This window comes from Salvia miltiorrhiza, chromosome 2, assembly GCF_028751815.1.
Source record: "Salvia miltiorrhiza cultivar Shanhuang (shh) chromosome 2, IMPLAD_Smil_shh, whole genome shotgun sequence".
Lineage (NCBI taxonomy): Eukaryota > Viridiplantae > Streptophyta > Magnoliopsida > Lamiales > Lamiaceae > Salvia > Salvia miltiorrhiza.
The window spans coordinates 73723790-73745178 of record NC_080388.1 but is presented as its reverse complement, the minus strand read 5'-3'; the positions used below and the strand labels follow the sequence as shown (position 1 = coordinate 73745178).

Genomic DNA, 21389 nt, shown 5'->3' with positions numbered 1-21389 from the left:
TTAATATAAAATCGATATAATCTCAAATATTATATATATATATATAATAAAAGTGAATAAACCAACTGAATATTGAAAAATAAGAAATTTAAAAAAATTCACAACATTAAAAATAGATATAATGAAAAGGAAAAAAATAATAAGTAAAAAATAAAAATTAATAAGTTAAAGAATTAGTTACAAAAATTTGCAAATAGCATCAAAGGTATAATTTGGGTTTGGCGCGGTGAGTTGAATGCAATGGCGCCAACTTTCCCGCCATATCCCTAACCACCGCCGCCTACAAAACTCACGCCTCTTCCATCACACACTCTCACACACATTCAACCAGATCTACACGCTTCAACAGAGAGAGAGAGAGAGAGAGACAGAGGAAGAGGAAGAGAGAGAGCGCCGGCGATATGGTTGTGGCATTAGGTCCGGGAAAGTTCTACGGCAGCAGCCTGCCGCGGCCGCGCTTCTACACCGACGTCAAATTCAACGAAGAGAGGGTGGATCCGCCGCCCTCCGTCACGGATCCGCTCATGGCGTGGGCGGAGGAGGCGCACTGGTCCATGGGCGGCCTCAACGTCAAGCGCCACCGCCTCCAGGGCCGCATCGAGGGCAACGTCGAGAGGCTCCGCGTGCAGCGGGAGCAGATCTTCAAGAGATCCCCAATTCCGAATAAATCCGTCACAAAACCGGCCGCCTCTCGCCGCCAGGAGGACGAGATCGATAAAACTCCCTCCCCGCCGCGCGCTCCGGTGGCGATTAAGCGGCGCCGGGTGGTCGGATTGCTGGACGAGGACGAGGAAGAGGAGGTGGTGGCGGCGAAGAGAGGCCCGGTGAGGAAACTGGGGGATGATTTTGAGAGGGTGGCAAGGGAAAGTGGGATGGCGAGCAACGCCGGCGGAGAAAGTGGAGGCGCTGCGGCGGCTGCGAGGACGAGGAGTAAGAGCGGTAAGACGAGTTTGAGTAGTGATGAAGTGGAGAGAAAGGGGGAAAAGAAGAAATTGGTGAAGGGAGGGAGGAAGATTGGGGCTGCGGTGGTGGCTGCCGCCTCCGGAATTAGAAGCTCGCCGCGGTTGTCGAAGATGCGTTGATTGAGTTTCAGGCGAATGTGTTCGACGATTTGTCTCAGTGAAAGTATAATTAGATTTTTATTTTTATTTTCTTTTTCTTATTTTGATGTGTTTAGATCTGCAATTAGTGACTTCAATCTAATCTGCTGTTTGTTTCGTGGATTAAGAAATACCAAAACAAAAATAGCTGTATTTTGGCGCAATTTGGTATTTTTTTTTCGTTTTTTAAGTATAGTATTTATCAAGCAATCTAATTCTTTAAGAAAAAATCAAGAAATCTAATTAAATTCTTACCTCAACAAAAGTTAATTAAATTATATACCAAAAAAGAATGTAATCAAATTCTTACCTTAAGAAAAAAGAAATCTAGTTAAATTTTATTCCCCCAAAAAAAGAAATTTAATTAAATTATGCATGCATAAAAGATTTGTTGGATTGAAGTGGGACGGGTCCCTTGCCTTCTAGTTAAGAAAAAAGAAATCTAGTTAAATTATGCATGCATAAAATTTAATATTAAATAATTTTAATTAATTTAATTTTATATAATTTCGAAACAATTCAATAATTCAATGTTAAACAACGTTTGAAATGATTATCTTAGTATTTATTAAATCTCATAGAAGAGACCTAATGGGCCCAAAGGCTCCAAAACATGGATCTGGGCCCAAGAGTAGCTTGTTGGTCTTTAAAAGTTTTGGACTTCCCCTAAAAGAAAATATATTTCACTTATATGTACCAACACTTATGCCATCATTACATATTTTATTATTATTTCCTCTTAATAAAGAACTCTTGTTTTTTTTTAATTTAAAATGTTTCACTTATATTATATATTACCAAATACCACTTATGTCATAATTACATATGTTGTTTTATTTTATTTTATTTACTTTTACTGCGATAAAATTTTAGAATCACATTCCTTCCCTCACATTATAATAGATTCACATTTTTTAGTACGAAGATTAAGAAACTTCATTTTTAGAAGAAAAGTGGTGTGAAAAGAACTTCATTATTTAAAAAAAAAAATATTTTAGGAGAATATCAAAAAAAAAAAACGAATCTATTAGAATGAAACGAGGAAAGTTATTCGCTTTCAGTTACGCTACAAAATTCACTCTAGTAGAGTTGGAAAGTGAATTGATGGACCAACCAATGAAAGTACATTTGCTTGCCGGTCACCATCTCAAATTCATTGGCTTCGAATCTCTAATTTCAACTACATATTTATGTTACGTTTTAACTATTGAATTATTAAAAGTATCTTGAATTTCGATAATAATAATTAAATCCACAAATTATCGAAATACTAACAAAAATATAAACTAATGTTGCTCGCTAAAATATTTCTATGAGCGCATTCCTCAAAGTTAATTGTCTCACGAAATAATTCAATTTTCATACAATCAATAATTGCAGCTAATAACCAATGAGGCCTTGCTAATAAAATGGATAGGTTCCAAGTATTTTTATAAAGTGAGTATTTTTTTCAACACACATCTTATGATAATTGAGAAGAAAATTTTCCACCCTAAAAATCACTACAAATTTTCTTGTTTTCTAAGTACTCCATCCGTCCCACGAATCTTGATACGTTTTTATTTTGGGTAATAATTATTACATTTTCTCTCCTACTTTATCACTTTTATTACATTCTCTCTCCTACTTTATCATTTTTATATTTTATTAACCACACACTTAAAACACTAATCTACAATTCCTTAATTCCCGTGTCGAATCCAAACGTGTCAAGATTCGTGTCAAGATTTGTGAGACAGAGGGAATACAAATTTCCACAAATTATCTTAATTGCAACATGTATACTAGTATAGTCTTTATATTTTGTTTATCCCTATTTGTACATAATGCTGCCGACATTGATTTTTAATGGAACTATTTAAAATGGATACATATATATACACACATTTAAGATAAGAATCACTCGTGTGCGCCGCACGTGCACACGCTTGTGATGAGACATAAAATTTTTAAAAATGAATAATTCATTGTCATTATTCCCTCCTCTCCAACTGCAGTTAATTAATGCCTTAATGATGAGGCTTTTGCATTTATTGATGATTACATCTTATAAACAAACTATAATGACCTCCTTTATAACTATATAAACGAATTATTACTTGTACACATTGTTGTTATTTATATTTATAGTACTTTGAAATATCTAAATAAAATAAACCTAGTTAGTTAATTAGGTTTTTTTTTTGGAACGAACTAGTTTATTAGTTTTGATTGGTGTAATTAATAATATGACACTTTAAGTAAGTATTATTGTATTAAGTAGAAACCGCCTTCACCAATAATTTTAAGAAATTATTGCCCCTAATGGTTCCAATAATATACTATACATCAAATCACATAATATATCTATGCATATGAGTCTTGATTATTATCATATTTAGGATTGGTATTGTACAATTAATCCCCCATTTCCAAATACTATTAATTATTTGAATATAAGTATATCTAAATATTATGTACCTATAAATATGTGAACATGTTTTATGCATAAAGATACATATATATATATATATATATATATATATATATATATATATTTTGATCGGGCAAAGTCATGTTAGATGTTAGTAATTAGTTCCCCATCCACTCCAAGAACCACCTTATCTCTCCATTCACCAAATCCACCTTATATCTCCAATCTCCAATTCGCTCCCAAGAGGGATCGAACCCGGGTCACTTCACTTAAGTGAGGACCCGGTGGCCAGTGGGCTAAGCCCCCTGGTTGATACATAAATATATTAATATTGACTTTTTTTAGATATACACGCTCGCATTTTTTAAAGTAAAAAACATACTATAAATACAGATGAGTACAAGGGATACTCAACCCTTATACCATGAGAATATCAAATTTAAAATTTACACTTAAGACAATCTTTTGGCCGACGACTCCAATCAGATATAGAACAACAAAAAGACCAAGGGAATTGGGCACGAAGCCACTTCCAAGTACTAATCTTCACAACTTCCACAATTTTTGTGATACATGGATCAATTCCATTAAAGATGAAATCATTTCGGGCCTTCCAAATCCTCCACAGAGTGCATTGCCAAATCGAATTTAGTGCACTTTTTTCCTATTTTCTTTGGCCTTTCGATAAAAAGTGATTAAAGGAGGAGGTAAGAATACATTTCAACCAAAAACTTACCAGGGACCACACTTGATTCATAAAGTGACACTCAAGCATGAAGTGAAAAATCGATTTGAGATATACATTCACATGTTAAAGTTTTTAGGTGATTCGAATGTTTGACCTATTAAGTGAAAAATCGATTTGAGATATACCTTTAACCGCATAATTATTTTGAGTAAAGGATAAATATGTCTTTGATCATATCATCATAACGATTAATGAACAATTATTTTACATTACCGAAAAGGGAAGGATGAGACTATATATTAAAATGCTACTATATGAGGTTGACCAAATTATCATGTACTTTTGTTCTTTTCTATCACTAGTTCACCTAATACTATCGTAATTATTGATCGATCCTTTTTAAATAATTTTAATTATTGAAGTTACTGCATGCTTTATACCCAATTAAAAAAAATAATATCGACATCTTACCATGAGATATAAACTACCTATGTTGGAAAATCTAATTGGTAAATTAGGCACTTTAACAGACCAGAAGTTTGCCGATGAGGCCTAGCTCAAGTGTCATAGTTGTGGTATTCAAAGACTTTCTTTTGTTAAAGGTCTTGGTTCAATTCCGCCTGCATGCGGTGTAATTTTTCTATTTTTTGTGTGAGTAATTTTGACATATTTGTGTGTATAGTGGTTCTATTTGCATGCGGTTATTTTCTCACATTTGTATGATGTAAAGGTCTCGCCTGCATATAAATTGCTTATTTGATTAGATAATAAATACCTCTTGTAATTAAAAAAAAAAAGACATTAAGTTTTAAATCTTGCAAACACTTCTCAAATCAAATTATAGTGATTGTAACATGAAAGTGGTTGAGTAAAAAATATAAAATGTTCTATATTATTAAATATCAAAATAGGTTACCTACATGTTTGACTAAATATCATTATACGAATTTTGACGGGTTCTTTTTATTGGATTCTTTTTATTTATATAAAGAAAGTAATTTGTTGATTAATTAATGTAAATTAGTATGTGTATGAGCTACTTTTCTCAATATTTATTTTTTGCAGAAGCCTTCATATCTATTTAAACCACCATTTTAAAATCACACTTTTGAATAATTCAAAAGATTAGAGCAATCGTAATCTCAATAATTATCCATTAACCAACAAATGCCAGTTCATGGATATATTGTTGGCTAGTCTTGTAGATCACAAGACAAATATATTTATTATTTGATTAATATATACTATCCACTCTTTGCTTGCATAATAGAAGATGCATGAATCTTTTTCTCACCAACAAATATATTCTCTGACCTATTCTACATTCTATTGTAGTAAACATAATTCATAATCCCACAATTACTTAAAATCTATATCTACATTATTGTTAAAAAAATAGTAATATTTATATACAACGTGCCATGGTAAAATAAATCACGAAGTGTATATCATTTTGAGGTGGAGTAAATCTGGAAGCTCAACGTTGTACGATACTGATTGTTTAGACCAAGTATTTTTTTTTTTCCTTTTTTGGTGCTTTTCCCACTAAATTTTTACCAAATTTTTTTTAACGAGACTTGACCAATAGACCTCCGTTAATGAGCCCTTGGTATTAGGCTTAGTTGATAGGCTATAAAAAGAGGACATTTTGAAGCTATCAAATGATTTAAATTTTTCTCCTTTCTTTCTCTACAAGCTCGTTCAATTCTTAGGTCGATTTCACATTTTTTTTTTCACAATTCGATGTTGAAATTAATTTGACCCTCATCAACACATTTCCCAATAAAAATCGAGTGTTCTTGAAGAACACACAGTCAGTCTCACTCAATATATCACCAAACATGTTATGATGGATATTTTCATCAACTTGAAATTGGTTAAAAACAAAGCAAAGTTCCAAAAAGAAGAACATTAAAATAGTTGGATGATGAAAATGATTAAATTAACTACCTAATCCTAATTTACCTACACTGCACATGGGCAGAAGACACCCAATTTTTTTATGATGTCCAAATTTGACTCTGCACCAAAATGTATGCACAAAGTCTCAAAAAGGTCATCATGAACAGAGGCATCTTGTCTTAGGTGAATCCCACAAGTTTAGTATATTTCAAATTGATCACTGAATAAGAGGAAGTTAAAATAATAATTGTTACAGTTAATAAATTATAAAATAATAGTGTGGAAGAGAATATGGATCCTATCAAATTTATAGGTACATTTCTTACTATGTGTGGATTTGTTTAGTTTATTTTTGGATTGATTGTATCAAGTGAAGATAATCTAATAACAGAGTTAGTATTTTTGAAAATATTTGCAAAGGAAAAGAAAAAAGTGAGAAATAATGGAATAAGAAAAAGAGCAAAGGAAGGATAAAAATAGAAGGAAAAAATAAACAAGTGTGACAAAAGGTAACAAGCCTAATTGAGAAATGGCCCATTAAATTATTTATTTTTATTTTTGGAAGGATGAGTGTATAATAATAATAATCATTATCAAATCTCAAGAAAAGTCTGAAATTATGATCCCAGATCTAATCTGGCAAATGCATTTGATACCAACATTCCACCTTCATCTTCATTAAACATTTTTTTTCTAAATTTCTTGCCAGTTTTGTATTGTATATATAAAGGTTGTTTTTTTTCCCCTAATTTCTCACTCTCACTCTCTCTCTCTCTCATATCCACCATCAACTGCTAAAGACTTGCATCATTGAAGAATACAGATAAAACACACACACACACACACACAGTGCTCTGCTTTTCTGCAGTAAGTCTTATAATGCAGTTTCTGTTTTGGCGTAACTGAAATTTGAAGGCTCATTGATGTTTCTTTGAACTTGGGTTGTCTCTCTCTCAACTGATTCTTGAAATACCCTTTGGCAGAAGGGGATCTGGGCTGTCATCCAAACCCTCTTGTCTTCATCTAGAAGGCAAAGATTCAGTGAGAATAGATCCAAAACATCAATAAATTCTCATTTTCTAGCGATTTTATGTATTTGCGGCTGGAATAGGAACCCCAATTCTTGATTTACTGCTCAAAGATTCGATTTTTAAGCTTCTTTCTTGTTTTGGGGAGTGTTTATAATTGATGGTTAAGAGCAAGATGTTTGGTGGGAATGGGGTGCTTTACCCCATTGTTGGCTTTGCATCATGTGTGGCTTTCATATACTTGTCTTTTGGGGATTTGTGGATCAACATTCATGGGGATGCAAAACTGAGCTTTGTGGAGAGGAATGGGACCCAGTTCATAGTTGATGGCAGGCCTTTCTATTTCAATGGGTGGAATTCTTACTGGATGATGGATCATGCTGCTGATGAGTTTAGGAGAGGGAAGGTTAGGCAGATGCTGCAGACTGGTGCAAAGATGGGTCTCACTGTGTGCAGGACTTGGGCCTTCAATGATGGTGAATACAATGCCCTCCAAATCACCCCCGGTCGATTCGATGAGAGGGTGTTCAGGGTAAGCCTCAAGCCTTGCTTGTGTTGCTTGAGAGATTGTTGATCTAGTGTTTGAGTTGCTGTGGTTGCTTTCTTGCTAATTGAAGATTGTGTGATGCATTGGTTCTAGGTCTTTATCTTGATTGCGAATAGTTTATGCTCGTATAATATAATGATTGTGTCGAATTGGATGAGCCTTGATATCTGGTTTTAATTCATACTCGTATAATGATTGTATCGATTTGGATGAGCATTTAGCTAGTAGAGTGTGAGTCTCTTGATTTAAATTCATACTCGTATAATGATTTTATCAATTTGGATGAGCATTGAGTTAGTAGAGTGTGAGTCTCTTGGTTTAAGTTCATACTCGTATAATGATTGTATCAATTTGGATAGAGTATGAATCTCTTGGTTTAAGTTCATCTTGCTATTTTCTGTTGAGTTTCTGCCATTTTGTGATTGAAAAGTTCAATAATTCGGTTAGTTAAAGTTGAAGAAAATTAGAGAAGTAAATCTGAATGGGTCGATCATGATTTCGAATTAGTTGCCAGTTACATTTGTTCATTGATCTTCATCCAAATCTATGGTAATGGCCCACTGTATATAGTTAGTATGTTGTTTCGTTTAGCCCATTTTCTTCCTAGATTTGTGTCGATGGCCCGCTTGTGCTACCTAGCGAAAATTTTGTCAATTATTGCTACTATCCTTTTCTTGTTAGTGTGATCTGATGGTTGCGTATAATGTCGCAGGCCTTAGATTATGTTATTGCAGAATCAAGAAGATACGGAATAAGGCTAATGTTGTGCTTGGTGAATAACTTGCAAGCTTATGGTGGAAAGACGCAGTATGTCAAGTGGGCGTGGGAAGAAGGTGTCGGTTTGAGCTCTTCTAACGATTCCTTCTTTTATGACCCATCTATCCGGCGCTACTTCAAGCATTATGTTAAGGTATACTTGCTGTTTTATTTCATCTCCGATTTTGTGATTGGGACGTCTTGTCTTATCTTCTTCTAGGATATGAACACTAACAATTTCTAAGAAATGGTAGTAAATGTATTTAGTAACGTATGCATTGAGCACGATAACAATTCGTTGTTGCTGAAATTGCAGTGTGGTGCAATTACATCTTATTTGCTTTCGTTTTGATCACGTACATTTGCCTTCGTTGTCATTTTGCACATTTCGAATACAACGGTTGTACTTCAAAACATGTGATACTATTCTCCTAGGTTTTTTCCGAGGCTTCTTATTTAGTAGGGCCTGTTGCAGAGGGTGCGGGTGCCATGAATTACACGATAGTAGCCTCCCTTTTATCTATTGGAAAAGCAAATCGAAAAACCCAAAGACCACTTTGGAGACCTTTTTTCTTTCGAGATTAGGTGCTTAATTAGGTTATCGTTCCTCAATACACTTTGCCTTTTGCAATTGTGGTTTTCGTGTTTGCATCCAGCAGCAGAATTCTTGAGAAATAATATGGAGATTCTTCGTTACGAGTTAGTAATACCTTCGAATTTCTCTTTTTTTGGCAGACTGTTCTAACAAGGAGGAACACATTGACCGGAATCGAGTATAGGGACGACCCGACTATCTTTGGATGGGAGTTAATCAATGAACCCCGCTGCATAACCGATAAATCCGGTGATACACTTCAGGTATTATGCAAATTTCTTGTCTTACTCTAAAGAACATATGTTTGAGCTTTCTTTTACTCGAAAAACCGTTCGGTTTCTTGGTCCCGTATGAAATGAACTTATGATCATGGAGTATGGCATGAATATCGATCTTCTATGTCTCGTCCAACTCTTGAAATGAAAAACTGTATCTCGTATAACTGCAGGATTGGATAGAAGAAATGTCGACTTTCATAAAAGAAATTGACAGGAACCATCTGCTTACCGTGGGTCTCGAAGGATTTTACGGCCCCAAAAGCCCTAAACGATTGACTGTCAATCCCGAGATCTGGGCATCTGATGTCGGAACTGATTTCATCCGCAATTCGAAGATCTCGACTGTCGATTTTGCATCGGTTCATATCTACCCTGATCACTGGTGAGAGCTGCCTATCTATATATGTTTCATCAAACTCTATTAGGATAAAATAAAAACCTCATTTAACGTAAAAACTACAGACCGCATATAGGTTAAGTGCAAGGTTAGGTTTTTTGTATATCTCATTTGGAGCCCTAATATCTTGTTTGCTGAATATCCGATTCGGTCGATGACTTTTGGGCAGGACGCACAACCCCGATTTCGAGTACAAGCTGAAATTCGTGTCGAGATGGATGATCTCCCACATTGAGGACGGCGACAAGGAGCTGAAGAAGCCGGTGATGTTCACGGAGTTCGGGCTATCCACGGAGAACGCGGACTTCACCCCGGCCCAGCGCGAGAGGTTCTACAAGGTCATCCTCGACATCATGTACAAGTCCGCCGTGAGGAACAAGTCGGGGGCGGGGTCCCTCGTGTGGCAGTTCCTGGTGGAAGGGATGGAGGAGTCCAACGACGACTTCGGGATCATCCCGTGGAAGAGGCAGTCGACGTACCGGCTCTTCACCGAGCAGTCGTGCAAGCTCGCGAGGGTCCAAGGTGCACTCTCGACACAATTATATTACTTGAGAAAACTGTGCACACTAAGATGAAACTTAGAGAGTTGAGTTTCAATTCCTTTTTTATCTGTTTTTTGCTTCTCTTTGTTTGTTTTTCAATTGCTTTTAGGGTTGAAGAAAAACTTGAAAAAAAGAAGAAGAAGAAGAAGATTGTCACACATATATAGGTGTATAATTTCATTAATGAAAAACATAAGGGCTGATGATTTTTGTTTGCTCTATTATAAGAATTTGTTTTTGGTGAAAGATCAATGATATGTTTTTACTTGTTTTTTGGTGAAATATTTTTTTTGCTTGTTGGTTTGGATTTCGTCTATCTTTTTACTCGATCGAAAGAGATGGTATATGGATTGTGTATCACCGTGTCTCACTATTAATTTCGCTATTATATAATTATATAATATGAAAATATTTTACTTTTCTGCCATCTCGAACAAGATCATGGTATATGGGTCGTATTCCACCGTGTCTCACTTCTAATCTCGATTCTTAATAATTATTTAGTAAAAGGTAAAATAATATTACTCCATTTGTCCATGATATCATTTTCATTTTTGTTATTTTGATTCGTTCATCCGTCCGCCAAAAGTATTCCACAATTACTATATTTGGCGTCCGCAAAAAGTATTCCACTTTCCTTTTTAAGTCATGGTCCCACCATCCACCTTTATATTTTATCCTTACAAACACTCTTTATTTACAAAAAAACTCACTCCAAATTCAATCTCAACCACACATCTCATAAAGTGGTGAGACCCTTTCTCCACTACATCAACATCATCTCCAATTTTATTAAACTCCGTGCCCAGCCAAAGTGGAATACTTTTGGCGGACGGATGAAGTATTATTTTTACTTTTATTTATAGTAATTGGGTTCACAAACTCCACTCACAATAATAGTGGGACCCAAACTCCACTCACATTAATACCTATTATTATCAATTACTCCCTCCGTCCCACTCCAATAGGCTTGTTTTTCATTTTAGATTGTCACACTCCAATAGACCCAGTCTTAATATGGAAATGTTTAGGGCTTTATTAAGTAACAATAAGGAATACTATTTAGTCTTTTCATAAGAGAGTACTCTTAAAAGGTGAATTTTTGGTGGACCACACACCATTTAACTAATAAAAAGTGAGTTTCTTAATCTCCGTGCTGAAAAGAAATGGGCCTAATGACCTGGGACGGAGGGAGTACTATCCACTGTTTTCTTAAAATGTGTGTCGTCTACAAAATGAAAACGATATCGTGGACGAAGTGGTATTATATAATGAATTCTAACTGAAATAATTATGTAATGAAGCATGGGCCTTTGAATATGATTATAGTTTAATTTTATATAGAAAGAGTGTTTGATATAGTTGTAGATATTGGATGATTGTTCTAATGAAAATGCTGAAATTGCGGAAAAAGCGCAGGCTTCACGCATCAGGCGACAGCTACTTTTAACTAACGCTCATAGCCTAAATATATATAGAGTTTTTTTTTTAAGTATATATCAAAAATATACATTTTGTTATTATAAAGATTTAAAAAATAGCTATAAAGATTAATAAAAATAATAATAACAACAATTTTTGGTTTACATTGATGTTTAGCTTTAAGTCACGATTAATAAGCATTTGAATCGTGAATTGTATATCAGTCACGAAACTTTGTGTTACAACGACTAACAAGTTAAATATTGTAAGACAATTTTCTTATATTTTAGAACATCAAGAAATAAAATTGTTCTAGTAGGTTTATTTTAGGTCAGCTAACAATTTATTTAAAAAGCTTGAAATATTATTTCTTTTTATTGTTTCCATTGTTTGATCAAAATATCTCTATGAACATTGCTGCTATCAAAGCTGCTCAACCACAAAACCTCAAGATAAATTTAAAAAAAAAATTGAAATAACGAAAAAGAAGAAAGAAGGATAAATTAACACAATCTCATCATCCCATTTGTGAGTAAGTAAAAATTATTGAAACATATTTGAATTACAAACGTACATGTAAGTAAAGTCATGCTACAATTAATCTTCTCGCAAAGAAAAAATAGTAGGTCTTTCATACGACCGTCCGTAAAACGGACCACTCACATATTCTAATAAAATACCCACAGTCGGACCGCTGCACGAGAGAATTTGTGAAGAAAAAAATATAATAATTGGTTTTTTTAAAAAATATAAATGATTTATCACAAGTAATTTTATGAAGACATTTTCTACAAATTCGATATAGAAGTATTAATTTTGACATCCACACATGTATTATTTGTCGAATTTCCATAATGATTATGCATATACCACAAATAATTCTTACTTTTGTAAAATTATACTTTCAATAACATTTTTTGCTAACATTTCGTGAGATTAAAATAAAATAGAATAGAACTCCACGAGAAGGGAATAGTGAGTTTAAATAATTTGGTCAAATTTAAATTTTGCTTCTATCAGGAAACTGGATTTAGATATTTAATTACTTAAATTCCCGAAATTGTACGCTTCGATTAGCCGACTTGGACTTGTTATTACACACATGCATTCTTGTTATTTCGTATTAGTGATTAAATCTATTTTGATTTTTAGTGATTTTATTATTATTATTATTATTATTATTATTATTATTATTATTATTATTATTATTATTATTATTATTATTATTATTATTATTTGCTCTAACTTGTCAATTTTAAAATTGGAGCTTTCCTCCAAATACTGAATTATGGCGTGGCGTGTCGAATGATTTTTTTTTTCTCTAATTTGTCAATTTTAAAAATAATAAGTTGTGTACATAGATATATTAATATTCGACATAAGAACCCTAAACATCATCAATTCTCAACATCCTATTATGATCCAAGCTCGCTTCAAACTCCAATTTATCAAAGAATTTATTGGTTTTTATTTTCTTAGAAACAAATTCCTAAGAAACGACTGATGAAATGAACACAAAATAAAAAAGGTTGTGATATAGTAATCAATAAAATCATTATAGATTAGGATAGATTCAATCATTAACACTAATTTTCAAGTAAATAAAATTTCTTTAAATGAACTATCGTTATAATACTACTCTCCGTCCACAGAATAAATCCATTTTTAATTTAAACAATACATCACAACGTATTATTCTCAATACATTTATTTATCATGTTTACCACATGATCGACCCTTTCTCTATTTACAATTCAATTAATTGTTATTATTAACACTATATTTTAAATAAAATTATTTTTTTTACTCATAATATTTTCAATTATTTTTATTAAAATTCGTGACATCGATTATTTTTTGTGGACAAAATTAGTAGTAGGGATTTCCCCCCATAAATTAAGGAAAGAATCAATATCAATCATTCATTCATGCCGGAGTAAAGGATACGGTTGAGCATGAGCTACAACCTATAATTAATTAAGTCTCGAAGCAAAAACTTTATACATATATCAAATATTTTAATGCCGTTGTCCAACAAAAAATCTATCGATAATTATTAGAAGCATTAAATAATTGTTTGTGAGGAACAATGCCAAACCACATAAAATTAAAAAATAAAATAGTTATTTTATAGGAATGTGGAGTCGTTTTATCCATACAGCACATGTCAGCCAGCAAATAAATTAATTAATTCATTTTTCAAACGCAAAAATTAATTTAAGTCTGAAAATAGGTTCGTTGCTATCTTCTTATTTATCCATGAAACTCTCAACCATTGCAAACCCCACACTCTTGAATATTTTTGTCATGATTTTGACAACTATGCTTAGAAAAAAGTACACATATTCATATACATATATAGAGTTAGATATTACTACAATTTTGTTATATGTGTGTATGTGATTTTAACATTTAGCCTATCATTATTTTATTTGTGATAGTGCTATATAACCCCCAAATGGCATAAAACAATTAGACTTTGAATTGTTCAAATATTTCTATCTAGAATGTCAAATAGATACGGCCAAACATAGTTGATCAAGTAAATACAAGTTGGTTCATTGATGAAAAAAGCAAAGTGATGAAGAATGTTGATTTTTGTACACTAAGAAATAAATAATTTATTATTTTTTCCACAATGCGTTGCTCCATCGATCTTAATTATTGACTCATGTGCAATAGCTTGCAAATAATAAAAAAATTACTTTTAAATACGAACCGTTTATAAAGCAACGGTTTTCTGTCATTTTCACTACAATTCATGATAATAGGTCTGATAATATTTTATCACGTGTTTTCTCTTTAGAGAACACGCGATAAAGAAAATGGTGTGATAAAATTTTCTCACATCTTATTTTTCCTCATGTTTTCATAATAAATTTATGACTAAAGAAAATAAAATGCACCCTTATTAGAAATTGCACTTATTATATATAGGATGGAGCTAGGTTTCAAAGGGAAAAAGCTCTCAACATAAATGAAGATAAAGACAAATATATATATAAAGGAATATTAGTGAAGCAAAGTTTGAAATCTCAGTCTCAATAAAACGCAATAGACATTAATGCAATATTTGGAATTTAGTAGCTAAAATTTTGTCTTGTTTATCCTTTAAAATACTTGAAGCAAAGTAGGTTTGAAACAATTAACGACCTTTGACAAGAAGAATTAATATACAATCAATTAATAGTTTGTTAAATGTAGATGGGGGTAAGTAAAGGTATTTGGTCGACTTCTTTAAGAGTGATTGTAAACTAAAGTTAATTATTAATTTATTTTAATCACATCAAAACAATATAGCTACAACGATGGTATTGTTACAATATAGATGACGTTACACATTGCAATCAAACATGAAAAAATGTATTAATTAATTTGTATGCAAGGATATATATCCCCACAAACTTATCCCTATAATGATAATAATAATATCTTAACTAATTAATATTATTATCATTGTTAGGGGTAATAATAATCTTGTGCGATTATTATTATTATTCAAGTCGTGTTGGGATTTTTAAACAGATAAAAATAACGATTAAAGATAACGACACGTTTAATAGTTAGTTCGGTAAAAAGAAATAAATTACCTCATGTTTTGCTAAAAACACATATAATTGTATCTAACCTATTTTAACTTTCACTAGATTTGACTACTAATATATTTAAAATTCTTTATAGCCACTATTTTATTTTAACACGGTATGTAAACATAGACCAATTTTTCTCAGGCTTACATAATTAGGCCAATTATTTTAAATTTTAACAATTTTATGCTTTATTTTGGCAAAAATTTGGCCCAAAATAGTTTGATTAGTCTCAAATATGGCTCATGATCGTTGAAATATAAAATAATTAATTTATTTTTATAAATTCAAACAATAATTAATCTATTTTTATAAATAGCTTTAAAAATAATGACCTTTTTTTTAAATTCGATATATCTAACCACAACAAGAAAAAAAAGGGGCTACCATGCCATATCTATGACGTATGCCAACTACCCAATTTTTTTTATTGAACTTAGAAACTAATTACTTATTTAACGTCATACTTAAAATCATGATGAAATTAACATTAATTTAATTTCAAGAACTTACTAGAGCAACACATGCACGTAAAAAGTTGGGATGTTTCTTAGTAATATTTAATCTATGTATATAATATAATCATTATCAAGTAGTGTACGGAGAGATAATTGAATTGAATAACGTATGGTGGCGTTATAGTCATATCTTAGTTAATTATCGCTAAATTTAATTTCCCTAATTAATAGCAGTAGGTTTAGCTAGACTTTGAGAGACCATAATAATAATAATAATAATAATTTCATTACTAATCATTGTTTCTCCTTCATCTTTTTTGCACCATAAAACTAATTATTGTCCTTGGCAAATCATAATTAAAAATATATATTGTGCCAAAGGTTGAATATCGAAGAAAATGTTTTTTTTTTTTTTTTGTCAATAATACCATTAAGGTGAATATTGACAATTTTTAATAATATTTTATTTGCAACATTAGGGTTGAAATAAATGAACAAGTAGTTAGTTTATAAAGGAGGGCCCACTTCTCACGACAAGCAGACAAGAGACCATATTTGTGTTAGAAAACATTCATTCACACAGTCAAAATGAATTTAATTATATTGATTTAATATTTCATATATATATATATATTGCTGGATAAATAGTCCTAGGTTTATTTTTTTTTTTGATCAGTAAAGTAAAACTTTTATTGAAAGAAAATGTATGAAGGCATCAGGAATGCCAATCAAAACAAGAAAACAAGTTTGAAGTCTTTGGAACACCAAGAAGTAAAAGGAATTCGTAACTCCACGATTTTGTAGGCCTCGTTCCAACTCCAAAGTCTCCCCTTAATCTGTAATACAAGTCTATCAATATCCCAAGCCTTGTCCTGAAAACGACTACCATTCCTGCTTTCCCAGAGCAACCACACTGTTCCAGCCCACAAAGCTTTAAGCAATCTTCTTTCTCTCTTCTTTTTTCCAGCCGCAATGAAAGAAATGAAGTGTTGAAATATACCTCTCGGATTTGCCGTTTTGATGTCAAGCCATTGAAAGATCTGTTCCCACACCGCCGCTGCTTTCGGGCAATGTAGGAACAGGTGTTCCGTCGTTTCCTCATTAGAAACACATGCATTGCACCATCTCTCCTCCACGCTGATCTGGACATTTCTTCTACTCAGATTATCGCATGTTGCCAATCTGTTTCTAAGACATCTCCATGCCGTCACCTTGGCTTTATTTGGTGTTGGGGCCTTCCAAACCTTTGTCATCTCTAAAGGTAAAACTTGTTGCTCCTGTCTTGTTTTTGCCACAATTTCATATGCCGACTTGATTGTGAAGCATCCATCTGATGTCGCCTTCCAATTCCATCCGTCTGTTACATCTACACAAGGAGCAAAATCAGCAATCACCAACCGAAGATCCTCCGCAAACCCTTTCTCCCTCTCCCTTAACTCCCTCCTCCACTCCACCCTCCACACCCACGACCCTCCCTCCCAACACCCGCTTTCACCAACCAGCCTTTTCTTGTTCAGACTCAAATTATACAATCTCGGAAACACAAACTTAAGGGGTTTGTCAACCGCCCACACATCCTCCCAGAAGCTTGTCTCCAGCCCATCCCCAATTCTTCGCCTCAAATTATTGATGAACCACCGATCTCTCCTTCCTCCTTCCTTATCCACAATTTTCTGCCACCACCCTTTCTGTCCACCTCTTCCCGCCACCGAACATTCACCCCCTTCCCCCCACACTAGCTCCCCATAAATCGATTTAATCACCCTTACCCACAGAGCTTTCCCCTCCCCTAAAAACCTCCAGAGCCACTTACTTAACAGCACCTGATTAAACCAATCTATATTCCGAAACCCCAGACCTCCTGAATCCTTATTAAGGCACAAGGTATTCCACTTAAACCAGGTGATACCCCCCGTCTGTGTACCTCCTCCCCACAGAAATTTGGAGAACAGTGAGTTAAGTTCCTTAATCACCGCTTTAGGAATGAAAGCGAGGGATAATTGATAGACCGGGATGGATTGCAACACCGATTTGACAAGAGTAATTCGCCCTGCCAGCGAAAGATGTCTTTTCTTCCAACTTGCCACTTTGTTTGAGACTTTATCAACCAAAAACTTCCAATCTCCAACACCATTGCTGCGCCCCCCCACTTTAGTACCCAAGTATTTGCACGGAAAGGATCCGATCTTGCACATGAGTAGCGATGCCCATCTCCTCTCAACTGCCTCATCCACTCCCACTGTCAGAAGACAGCTTTTGTCGAAATTTACAGCTAAACCAGAGACGAACTGGAAGAGAATCAGGAGTTTCTTTACGCTCTCCATATTCTTGTCATCTGCCTCCAACAAGAAGATAGTATCGTCCGCATACTGCAGATGTGAAATTGGCACTTTATCCTTGCCAATCTTCGCCGGAACTAGGAACTGCCTCTCAGCTGCTCTTTCAATGAACTCGTTGAGGCCTTCCGCCACAATAAGGAAAAGGAAAGGTGACAACGGGTCACCCTGTCTCAAACCTCTCTCCATTTTGAAGTCTCCCGTCGATGACCCGTTCACCAATACACTTGCCGTTCCAGATTCCAGACACCCTTTAATCCACTTCCTCCAAACTCCGTCAAAGTTAAGTCGATCGAGAAGCATATCCAAGAAATCCCATTGCACAGAGTCGTATGCTTTTGCGAAGTCAATCTTGAAGAAAATACGACTCAATCTCTTCTTTTTTGCCTCAAAAATAGCTTCATTCAGGATAACCACCCCATCAAGGATGAAGCGGCCCTTGACAAACGCACTTTGATTATCGGAAATGATCGACCCCATAACCCTCTTCAATCTCTCTGCCAAGATTTTAGCCACAATTTTGAACAAGCTGGTGATAAGAGAAATTGGTCGAAAATCATCGATCGACCCAGCCCCTTCTTTCTTCGGAATCAGAACAATAAAAGAGGCGTTACCTCCTTTCGGAATTTTCCCGTTTTCGTGAAATTCCTTCAAAACCTGGAGTAAATGCTCTTTAACCACGTGCCACGCCGCTCTCCAGAATGTGAAGTTAAATCCATCGGGTCCCGGACTCTTGTCTCCACAACAGCTCCAAACTGCTTCTTTAATCTCGTCCAAATCAAAATCCCTGCTCAGCCACTGCCTCTCGTCATTTGAAATTTTCCTCCTCATGAAGTCCAGGGGGAAATCAGGCATCAGTCGTTCTTTCCTTTTGAAAAAAGCTTCAAAATGATTTCTCACTCTAGCTTTAACCTCTTCCGGTTTAGATATCCACGAGTTTTCAAAGAGCATTCCGCCAATCTCATTTTTAACCCGTCTCCCCCGAATTGCCCTATGGAAAAAACCCGAATTAGTGTCTCCCTCTTTTAGCCATTTGATTTTGGCTTTCTGTTGCAGCATTATCTGTTTATTCTTGATTTGAAGGGAGAGCAGGGCTTGAATCTCATTTCTCCTAATCACCTCTGATTCTTCAAGACCTCTCTGTTCGTCCACCTTATCCTTCTCTTGAAGTTCCTTCTGAAGTTCTTTGATTTTGTGGTCAATCTCACCAAAAGAAGTCCGATTCCACACCTTCAACGCCTCTTTGAGTTTCTTTAGTTTCTCCTTAACCTCAAAAAAGCTCCATCCCCCCACATTAGTCTCCGTCCAAACCTGCTTGACCATCTCCTCGAACTCCGAATGATTCACCCATGCATTGAGGAACCGAAAAGGTCTTGGTCCCCAATCCTCCGATCTTGTAGTGAGAATAATCGGACAGTGATCCGAAATTGAACGTTGAAGTCCTCGTGCCGACGTTCCTTCCCAAGTAGCCATCCACTTCTCATTTACGAGGAAGCGATCAATCTTACTCTTGCACTTTCCATTTGGTTTGTACCAAGTAAACTTCCGGCCTTGAGTTTTAATTTCCTCCAAATCGTTCTCCCGGATAAATTCTTCAAAACTTCTTGCATCAGGCGCTCCAAACGCCTCCCCACTGCCCACACGTTCATCCCTCCTCCTAACTGAGTTAAAGTCTCCCAATATACAGATACTCCTATCCGTATTTTGTTCCACAATTGTGCTTAAGGCATCCCACAAGATCCGCTTATCCCCTGAGCCGACTGGTGCGTACACATTGATGATGCAACATAAGATATCACCCTCCTTGTACCTACCATTCACCACCACCGCCCCCGGTAAATCCCACGTACTAGAGGCTTCGAAAACCTCCCTATTCCACAAGCAAACAATTCCTCCCGCCCTTCCCTCCGAATTCCTAATCGCTATGTCTGTATAGTTAGACCCCCACCAAGATTTACAGAACAAATCCCTGAACACCTCCATCTTTGTCTCCTGTAAGCAACAAAAATCGATCTTCTGCCCCTTCACCAAATCAGTAACATCTCTCTGCTTCGCAACACTCCCCAAGCCCCGAATGTTATAAGATAACAAATTCATTAAACATTCCTCAAAATACTCCCAGCAATTTCGCAAGAAAGAAAATTACCTTGCGCTTCAATCTGTCGAGCAACTTCTTCGTCTGTAATTCGACTTGAAAGCCCGATCTTCTTTCCAAAATCCCAGATATGCTGACCTGAAATTTGCTCCCCAACTGTTGTCTCCTGCCCTTCTTCGTTTTCCCCCTCTCTTTCTTGCTCTGCCACTTCCTCCCCCCTTCCATCAATTGGCTCTAAATCTGAAATGAAAAGTTCCCATTTCTCTTTCTCCATGGCTTTATTCTTTTTCTTTTCTCTCCCTTTTTTTCCTTTTGAATTTCGATCACCAAACGTTTTGCTTTGCTTTGATTGGTCCTAGGTTTATTAATTGGAGTAAATTTCACTCCGGTTGACTTCTGTTTAAGATAAAAAAGCCTCAGATTAATCCCATTATTCTCCTTGTTTTACAATTCAAAAAATTAAAATAACATAAAAAAAATTAATGTACATACATGGAGTAAGCTGCAATATTTGTTTATTTTTCTCCAGATTAGTTTCATTATAAAAAATAAATAAAAACCTAATTCCCGTTATAAAAACTTTGTTAAACAAATGAAATAAAGATTTAAATTTCAGTAATTTAAACACTTTTAAAGATTTAAATTTACTATTAATTGGTTAATTGAGTCCAACCTACCAAAGTTGAGTCTGCATGTTTGAAAATTTGGATTAGGATATAATTTCCAATATAAATCCAATTTATTTTCCTTAATGAGAGAGAGAGAGAGAGAGAGTTAATTCAAGATATGGAAAAATGGTCAATTTTATTCGGCTGATTCATCAAAAGTACATAGAGAATTAAAATTAGTGATTGGCTTCTTGACTTAAATACTCCTATTTGGGGAGAAGATTCCTACTTAAAATTTACAAAGATTTTTAATATTTTTAAGTGCATGCAATATACAACAAACAATGGGAGGATTGGTTATTTTTAGGAAAAAAAATCATGATTTTGATTTCTTTTCAATAATGTCACATTCTTTTAATTTTTATTAAATCAATATACAACGTTTAAATATTTTTTTAATAATATCGTGAAATTAATTTTTCAAGGTCAAAATGTCTACATAATCGTCTAAGACTATGATGCAAGACAAAATATCTTCCTCGTCAGATCATTTTTCCATAAAAATATAAGCCAAAGTATATGTTCCACGTCACATTTAAACGATCACTCAAATATTTCAATGATTGCACCCGTTTTT

The 21389-nt window shown here is 34.4% G+C and overlaps 2 protein-coding genes across 2 annotated transcripts; both read left to right on the top strand.

The window, feature by feature from the left end:
• Window positions 1-401: 401 nt before the first annotated feature.
• On the top strand, window positions 402-1082 carry LOC131009976 (uncharacterized). The gene has a single exon (XM_057937371.1). It carries the CDS (start codon window positions 402-404, stop codon window positions 1080-1082), a length of 681 nt encoding a protein of 226 aa, XP_057793354.1.
• A 5522-nt stretch (window positions 1083-6604) lies between these two features.
• On the top strand, window positions 6605-10528 carry LOC131009240 (mannan endo-1,4-beta-mannosidase 2-like). The gene is made up of 5 exons (XM_057936509.1): window positions 6605-7663; window positions 8391-8588; window positions 9170-9292; window positions 9478-9689; window positions 9874-10528. The coding sequence occupies exons 1-5, from the start codon at window positions 7292-7294 to the stop codon at window positions 10277-10279; spliced, it is 1311 nt and encodes a 436-aa protein (XP_057792492.1). The 5' UTR covers window positions 6605-7291; the 3' UTR covers window positions 10280-10528.
• Window positions 10529-21389: the final 10861 nt, after the last annotated feature.

Excerpts from the sequence above, each read along its gene's own strand:
- LOC131009976 (XM_057937371.1), top strand. The coding sequence starts at position 402 with ATGGTTGTGGCATTAGGTCCGGGAAAGTTCTACGGCAGCAGCCTGCCG.
- LOC131009240 (XM_057936509.1), top strand. The coding sequence starts at position 7,292 with ATGGTTAAGAGCAAGATGTTTGGTGGGAATGGGGTGCTTTACCCCATT. Across the intron at positions 8,589-9,169 it reads ACTTCAAGCATTATGTTAAG|ACTGTTCTAACAAGGAGGAA; the intron begins GTATACTTGCTG and ends TTTTTTTGGCAG. Across the intron at positions 9,690-9,873 it reads CATATCTACCCTGATCACTG|GACGCACAACCCCGATTTCG; the intron begins GTGAGAGCTGCC and ends ACTTTTGGGCAG.